The sequence below is a fragment of the Nematolebias whitei genome, chromosome 8, assembly GCF_014905685.2.
Source record: "Nematolebias whitei isolate Nwh7 chromosome 8, NemWhi1, whole genome shotgun sequence".
In the NCBI taxonomy this organism is placed as follows: domain Eukaryota; kingdom Metazoa; phylum Chordata; class Actinopteri; order Cyprinodontiformes; family Rivulidae; genus Nematolebias; species Nematolebias whitei.
In genome coordinates this window covers 12467108-12476088 of record NC_056505.1, presented here as the reverse complement: position 1 = coordinate 12476088, position 8981 = coordinate 12467108, and the positions used below count along the sequence as shown (strand labels likewise).

At 38.0% G+C, this 8981-nt stretch overlaps 1 protein-coding gene across 1 annotated transcript in view; it reads left to right on the top strand.

Annotated features, from left to right (window-relative positions):
* The first annotated feature begins 797 nt into the window (after nt 1-797).
* The window catches only part of sept5a (septin 5a), a 26477-nt gene continuing 18293 nt past the window's right edge, over nt 798-8981 (top strand). Inside the window, exons 1-2 of the mRNA XM_037680957.1 lie at nt 798-931; nt 1055-1068. Coding sequence (XP_037536885.1) covers nt 886-931; nt 1055-1068 — 60 coding nt within the window. The 5' untranslated portion in view covers nt 798-885. The remainder of the gene's footprint in view (nt 932-1054; nt 1069-8981) is intronic.

Sequence of the window (8981 nt, the reverse complement as noted above, 5' to 3'; positions counted from 1 at the left end):
GCTTTTAGTTAGCCTTTTGCTGCAGTTTGCTTTTCGTAGACCCTTTACTACACCTAACTAAACTAGTTTTTTACTACTTTTACCTTGTTTTGCTGTTTACTGTCTACCAGTTTGCTACAGTTAGCATTTAGCTACTGGCACCATTTACTTTATTGCTACCAGTTAGCTGCAGTTAGATTTTAGCTTATGCTTTTGCTAAATGTAGCTTGTAGCTAGCCTTTTGCATCAGATGGCTTTTAGTAAACTTTGCTACACCTGGCATTTAACTAGCCTTTTGCTACTTTTACCTGTTTAGTTAGTGTTTTGCTCTTTACTTTCTGCTAGCTGTTTTTGGATTTTAGCTTATGTTTTAGCTTTTAAGTAGCCTTTTGCTGCAGTTTGCTTTTAGTAAACACTTTACTACGCCTAGCTTTTAACTAACTTTTACCTTATGAGTTAGTGTTTTGCTCTGTTAATGCTTTTGGATTTTAGCTTATGTTTAGCATTTTTTTAGCTTTTAGCTAGCCTTTTGCTACAGTTAGCATTTAGCTACTGGTACCTTTTACTTTATTGCTACCAGTTAGCTGCTTTTAAATTTTAGCTTGTGTTTTGCCATTTAACTGTTTAGCATCTTTTACCTTTTAGCTACAATTTTGCTCTTTTTAGCCCTAAGCTACCAATTTGCTACTTTTGGATTTTGTTAATTTGAGCTTTTAGTTTCTAGCTAGCAGTTTACTGATGCGAGTTTGGTTCCTGGAGGACCTCCTGCTTGTTGTAAGCTGCAGCGTGGCTGTGGTGATGATGATGATGATGAGGAGGAGGAGTTTTCTCCTGTCAGCTCCCCCCACCTCCCCCTGCTGTCTGTCCCGGGTTTGGAGGCGAGGCTGAGGAATCGGAGGAGGAAACATGACGAGTAACATCAGGTACAAAAGCCGGATTCCGGTGAAAACAGGTGAGATTTTCTGCTTCCTGATCGTTTCTGAGCTGCAGCTGATTTCTGACCGTCGATGCTTCCTGTTTGTGTCGCTGCTTCATGCTGCACCTGCTGCCTCCTCCATCCTGCGATGGCCATCAGAGGACAGCATGGAGGTAGGAAACTGATTTAATGTGTTCCCATCCTAATCGAATGAATGACCAAGACCCCACCTTTTAGTTGCAGGAGCGTCGGTAATATTTAAACCCCCCCATCTAAGCGGATTTATTCATAATGTTTGCGCCTTTCGCCATTTTTTCTTAAAGAAATGCGCACGATGTGCAGAGGACAGCTCTGTCTGCGCAGCCTGATCCTCATGACGTTTCATTTTTAGAATGTGGAGCAGCTCTGCAGCCAACATGGTACCCATAACGCAGCATCCTCCTCCTCCATCAGCCTTGCATCAACAGATCCTGACCATTGTTCATCTGAGAAACAGCTGCAGGGGAGGTCGGCTCTCTGTGACCCTTCACCTCCTCCACCTCCTCCTCTGTGCATTTAACATGTGATAGCAGAGCAAGAGTATTTGCACGTGCTGTGGTTTTTATAATCCAGTAAGCCAGATAAATAATTAATACCATTAGCAAAACGGCTGATGAACAAAAGATAAAATCATCAAATGTTTTTCCTTCTGCTTTAGCAAGATTCTCAGCAAATTATTATATTTACACGCAGAGAAATGTTAAATTATTTCACTGACTCTGTTCTACAACATAGTGTTCTTTGAAGGAATGCTTATCACCCATCGCCTCTAAATTTTAGACCATGATCATCTTATTATGGGATAAGATGATGCCAGTAACTCTCAGCTACAATATCAAAGTTTATTTCAGCTGCTGGAGAAGGACAGAACCGTCACGAATGCTGTCTACATTGAAGTTTATCAAATAATTAAATGGAATCAAACTATTAAACGTTCAAAATGTTAATCGAATTTGCGCAGAGCATCAACTCTAAAGGCAGAATATCTGTCAAAATACACAATCTTTCTGTTTGTCATTTGAAATTTTCACAAATCAACTTGCCCTGCGTGTACAAAGACTCATCAACACATTTGTGAGGATTTTTTTAATACAAGTGTTTTTTAAAACCCGTGAGTGTTGCCGTCAGCTGCAACTCCCACCTGCTCTGCTGCAGCTCGTCCTGAGCACGCTGAGTAAAAATATCTCTTTTTCTAAACGGTTCATGTCGAGGAGGAGGAGGATGAGGAGGAGGATGAGGAGGAGGAGGAGGAAGAGTAACTGGAAAACTCATAAATCTGATTTAAGATCAGAAGCTTCATGAATCCTGAACGATGGTTGATCCTAAATCAGTGTTTTCTAACTTTGTTCCACATCTTCCTCAAACTTAAATTTAAAACCAAAACACATTTAAAAAAATCAGTTTTTATAAAAGGAACACCTGCCCACATGTGCTGATTATTCCACATGTGGGCAGATATCAGCTGAACATTCCTCCATCAGAGATTAGAAATGCAAAGAAAAAAAATAGAGAAAATACATTTTATACCAAACTACTTCATGAAAGTTGAGTACTTAATGTCCGCTAAAATGATGAAGCTGAAACTGAGTTGAAGTTAAAAGAACCAGAACACTAGCAAAAGTTTGGCTAGAAGCTAAAAGTATCAAAAGGGCTAAAAGTAGCACAAATCTAGTTCACTAAAAGTATTAAAAGACTAGCTAAAAGTGGCAAAACGCTGATGAAAAACTAAAAGTAGGCTACCACAACCACTAGAAGCTAAAAGTAGCCAAAGGCTGCTTAAAATTTAAAAACAGCCAAAGGCTGGTTTGAAGCTAAAGTGGTGGAAAGATGTCTAAAAAGGCAAAAGGTTACCTCAAAGTTAAACGTAACAAATGACTATGCTGGATGCTAAAAGGCTAGTTAAAAGTGACAAAACGCTGGCGAAAAGCTAAAAGTACCACAACTCTAGCTTGAAGCTAACAGTAGCCAAAGGCTGCTTAAAAGTTAAAAATAACCAAAGGCTGGTTTGAAGCTAAAGTGGTGGAAAGTTGGCTAAAAAGGCGAAAGGTTACCTCAAAGCTAAATGTAAGAAGCTTGATGCTAAAAGTAGCATTAGAAACCTCTAATAGAGTTATTTTCTGACATCCAAATTGAAATGATTTTAAAAACAGTTTTTAATTCACAAAGACGTCACTTTGGTTTTTTTTTTTTGTTTGTTTGTTTTGTTTTGGGGTCATTTTCACACATTCTCTGCTTTCCTGAAGTTTAAAGACGTGTTTGGAGGAGCTGCAAAGATTAATTTAGAACTCGGCGTGGCGCTTCATCACGCAGGAAATCTGATCAATCTATGAGTGCCGTTCTATGGGAGGACAGCCGGTGATGATCCTTTGGAGCCTTGATATAAAAAAAAAACAACTGTTTTTTTATTTTTTTTCTACAGACTCTGTAGATATATTTATTAGTATCAACACAAAGACTTTAATCATTATAGACAGGTTGGGAGCTTTAAAAGAGGCTTAACATTTAAAAAGAGCTGCAGTTTGAAGTTTGTATTTCCTGAAGTGTTGTTGAATTGTCCAACACCTCCTGCCTGCGGGGATCAGGTCGCAGACTTCTCTCTGGACCATAACGTTGATTCAGATCCACCTGGATCTGTCAGATCTGTTCTCCAAGTCTTTCTTCTCCCCCTCTCCTTTCTCTCGATGCCACAGATGGGACCCCACGAGGACCAGCTGCAGAGCAGGGACAGGCGTATCATTGGGGGTTGGGGGGGTCTATTGAACGGGATTCAAACCACCCGGGGTTCTTGTTGTGAGAAGCTAACATGAAAAGTCTTCAGTTTGTTGTGTGATCAACGTTCATGACATGAAAACATTATCTTCTTTAAAACGTTTGCATTAAAGTTCGTTTCTGTTCAAACAATTCACTCAAATTCACTAAATGCTGACTGAATGCTAAAACTTGCTAAATAAGCTTAAACTGAGCTGGTAAAAGTTGTTAACCTAAACTAACATTTAGCTTAATGCTAAAGGAAGCATAGCTAAAAGTAGCAAAATGATGGCTAAATGCTAAAAGAAGCAAAAGACTGGCTAAAATTAAAGAGATAGCTAAAACCTCAAAGTAGTACAGGGCTAGGTAAATGTAGCAAAATGCTAGGTTAACTAAAAAAATAACAGTAGCAAAAGGATAGCTAAATGTAGCTGAAAGATAGCTTAATGCTAAAGGAAGCATAGCTAAAAGTAGCAAAATGATGGCTAAATGCTAAAAGAAGCAAAAGACTGGCTAAAATTAAAAAGATAGCTAAAACCTCAAAGTAGCACAGGGCTAAGTAAATGTAGCAAAATGCTAGGTTAACTAAAAAAATAACAGTAGCAAAAGGATAGCTAAAGATAAAAATTGCAGAACATTTGCAAAAAGGTCAAAGTTGCAAAAGGATAGCAGAAACTGAAAAGTCTCAGAACAGCAGCTAAAGGCTAAAAGTAGCAAAATGCCTTTAAAGGCCAGAAGCAGCAATAATGTAGCTAAAGGTTAAAAGTAGCAGAATGCTAACTAAAAACTAAGCAGATAAATTGCTAAAGCCTGAAAGGGCCAGACTGGTAGTTAAAGGCTAAAAGTGGCAAAAGGCTATAGCTACAAACTAAAAAGTTTAATAATAAAACAAAACTAGAGAAAGTTTTCTGCAGCAAATTTCAAACAAATGTTTTTGAAGACTTTAAATGAATCTACATGTAAAATATTTGTAAATAAAGTTAAATATAAAATTAATAAAATAAAAATAAATTCATAGCAGAAATGTTTTTTCTAAACATTTTATTATATGTTGAGTAAAATACCACCACAAATGCAGATTTTTTTTTCTTTAAAGAACAGATTTTATGTAAAGTTTAGACAAAAAAATAAAATAAAAACTTGGTTTGCAGCTTTAATATATTAATAAAATTGTGTTGGTTCAAAATTGGAAGATAAGCAGCTCAGCAGATTCCTGAGTGTTTAATGGATTATTATAATTTTTGTGCAGATTTAGTAGTGGGATTTAAATGTCTTATTAGTGGGTCGGCTGGGACAGAACCAGCCCCCTGATTCCAGCCTTTATATCACTCGTTGCAGATTACGTTCAGACTTTTGATGAATTATGACCTGCAGTGGGTTTGTGTCTCCGACCTGAAAGACATCACGTCCTTTTCTTGTGTTTTTAGTTTTAGCAACGCCGCCGCGGCTCTCAGCAGCTCGCTGTTTGAAAAGTCTTTTAGGAAACGATCGAAGGCTGACAGAGTCTGAGAAAACGTTTCTTTTTTAGTCAACCTGAATTTATCTGGGATTATAAATTATGTAGAAACTGGGATCAGAAGTTGAAACAATCATCTGCTGAAACCATTAAGAATAAGGATTATTTTGTAACTCTTCTTAGAGAAACAAAGTTGCATACTCTATTTATCTGAAAGTTATGAGCTGTTAAATCTTGCTTGTTTATTGGTTTGGTGTTATTTCATGTTTTTGTTTAGTTTGTATAATTAGTTTTAATGAATAATCTTGTTAGAGCCAGCTGTTTTTAACACCTCCTCCACCACCTCCACTTTACATATGTATTTGTATCTTTTGTAACTTTTGACAGTTGTCTCTGGATGTACGATGTTAAGACGGTTTGTTTTGTGACTGAACATCAAACTTCTCGACTTTAGAAACTGCAGTCAGCTGTTTTAAGGATAAAAACTAAATGTTCTGCTCGACCTGCATCTGTTCAGATTCCACTTTCAGACTTGGAGCAACATTTGCTTTTACATTTTATGTAGAATGTAATGGTTAGTTTGAATGAGCCGATTAACAAAAAGGAAATCTCAATAACTTAAAAGAATCTGTAGTTTCAACTTCTTGTTTTTTTATTCATTATTTTTTTAAAGACAGAATAAAAAGCTTTGAGGGAAAGTGTTTACATTTTCCAAAAAAACTTCTGAAAGCTGTTTTTAAATAAAATATATACAAAAAAAATCAAAATGTAAAAATGTAGCTTACGCTGACTTTGATTTCATTCTATTAGAATAACTTCAAAATTTTTTTAATTATCAAAACAAACTCACCAAAAAAAAAGACACCGGTGTTTGCCCCATCAATTATTTAAAAAATAATGTTCAATGGAATTGATTTTAGGTTGATTTTTTTTTTATATTTAATTTAACAATCTTTCCTCCTGTTATCATCAAAAAGAGGAAAAGCCTGAAATAAGTTGTTGCTTAACCTCCAGATGTTTCACTGCAGCTTTAATATATAGTTCAAGCTGAACAATAAAAGCAAATGGAGAATTTTGGGTTAAACGTTCCTCTTGTTTCAAACTTAAACCTTTCTCAACAAATCCTTCGCACCTCTGAGGTCAAACTTCGAGCTTTGTTAGTCTTTAGATGAGCAGATGTCCGAACTGAGCCAGAGAAGCAGTTTTATCGGTGCCCGAGCAATTATTCACTCTCAGATTAGCATGTTAAAGAGCTGCAGACATTTGCATCTCCACAGACAAAACTTTAAGACAAAAGGAAGCGCTCTCTCTGTTGTCATGTCATCCCTGCTCTCTGCTCTGGCCACACTTTAAAGTTAGCATTCAAGGCTAATGGTGTGAACGAGTCCACAGGGAGGTGCCAGTAAAGGTCACGCTCTCTGCTGCACCGCAGGCTGGCCGTCTGTCTGTCTGTGTGTGTGTCTGTATGTGTGTGTGTCTGTGTGTCTGTCTGTGTGTGTGTCTGTATGTGTGTGTGTCTGTGTGTCTGTCTGTGTGTGTGTCTGTCTGTCTGTGTGTCTGTGTGTGTGTCTGTCTGTCTGTGTGTCTGTCTGTCTGTGTGTGTGTCTGTATGTCTGTATGTCTGTCTGTCTGTGTGTCTGTGTGTGTGTCTGTATGTCTGTATGTCTGTCTGTCTGTGTGTCTGTGTGTGTGTCTGTGTGTGTGTGTGTCTGTGTGTCTGTGTGTGTGTGTGTCTGTCTGTCTGTCTGTGTGCCTGTCTGTCTGTGTGTCTGTCTGTCTGTCTGTCTTTAGAGCAGAAGCATCATTTAGTGATGACCTGAACTGGGGGTAATGATGCAAATGTGTCATTCTCTTTGACTTTTTGACAAATCAGTAATTCTTGTCCCGTGTAATGCTTCATCTGAACTCTAAATTATGTTTAAAATAAAGAATGCTGTGAAATTTGTTGATGACCTAAAAATTCCTCTAAAGATAGGGTTTATTTTACAGTATCAGGGGGTTTCTGTTTGTCTGAGTGGTTTATATGAGCACACGTTTGCAAGCTAATAATGTTCCCATCAGCCTCACATGCACATAACAAAACTCTTCTTCTTTTTCGTGTTCTATTTTTTGTGGGCTTGCCCTTTAAGACGCCCTGGTGGGTACCCCCCCGCGCGCATCATAGAATCTGTGGTTACAGTTCGTAACCTACGTTCTTGTTCTTTGTGTTCTTTTTGTTCTTCTTCTTCTGTTGCACATACTAGACATTTTTGGCGCTTCGTCCATCGTGATGCTGCTCTTGCTGCTGTCAGCATGTAAAATAGATCCTGAAGTGAGTGCTGACATTTTTGTTTGGGTTAATTTTTTTATTTCTGGGATTACTGGGTTTAATTTACCTTTTAGTCTTTTTCTTTTTGGTTAGCACTTGGAGGGAATTGGTTTCTGTTGGTCACTTTGTCACTTGGTCAGACCAATCGGCTCTTGTAAATATTGATACTGGGCTCAAATTTAATGCGGTAGTATCTGAGGGTCATGACAAATCTTTGAAAAACAAGCCGACATCTCGGTTGTTCAAAAAAACATTAGGTTCAAAAAATGCAAAATCAAAAGATTTTCTTAAATCCAAACTTTATCGTCATCAGAAAAACGATGGAAAATCCCTGACAAGTTTTTCCAGTGTGTACATTTGCAGCAAGCTCTTGTACATTTGAAAGATTATACGCGTTATAGAGACGTGACACTTTCTGTGCTCCTGTTTTAGTGTTGCTGGCACTTTGGTGTAAAATAAAAAATGTCCACCAGTCCCATGATTTGAGTTCATCACCAGTTCAGATCAGCTTTTTAGGAGCTTTTATTGTATTTGTTCCATTAAAGAAAGGAAAGAGACAATCAGGATGCTGCATGGACATTTTCATGCTGTTCGTTCATAACTCTTACAACAGTTCAAGTTATTAATTTATTATGTTGCTCCAGATGTTTTCGTACAAACTCTGGACCAGCCTGAAGTGACGCTGAAGCTGGAACTGAAATGTTGACATCAGCGTGTTCAGAAAGAAACATCACGTCCAGTTTGATGTGAATTTTAAATGTGTCCTTCAGCCATAGAGTGTGAGCGTGTGAGCGTGCATGTGCGTGCATGTGCGTGCGTGCGTGTGTGGTTCACTGCTGCGTCTCTTTGAGAGTCACTTCCTTTAAAACTGCAGCTCTGTATGAATGGGAGGAAGCGGCTAAGCGCTGCCTGCTGATTGACTGACCGATCTCTGGACGTCTGCCTCATCAGAACCGTCCAACAAACCGACGAACGCGGCCAGACTCACAAATAATTAATGCTTTTCAGCTCGTTAATACAAAAATTAAATATTACAAACAGCTCAGATGGAAAAGGATGAAACTGCAAATATTACTTACCTCTTTTAAACAGATTCGGATAACAGGTTTTAATGTAATTAGTACTGAAAAGTGAATTATGTGATGCTCTTCAAATAAATAATCTTGTTTCACATGAAAAAATTATTTTACGTAATCTGTACATAAATAAAAATCAATGTTTAAGATTTACACCAGGGGATCTTAAGAATCCTGAAGGCTGATTGGTGACTCTAAATTGTGCCTAGGTGTGAGTGAACGAGTGAAGTTTGTCTCGTTTGTGTCTTTGTGTCCCTGTGATGGACTGTCCCTGTCCAGGGTGTCCCTCGCCTCTCACACAGCGACTGCACCAGTGACCCCCCCCCCGACCCGTTTTAGTACAAACGTTTTCAAGCTGAAACTTTATGATAATTATCCAACATAGATTTGGACATACTGAGTGAGAAAAGCATGTATTTTACAACATTTTGTCAGCTGGCTACTTTAGATTTATTTATG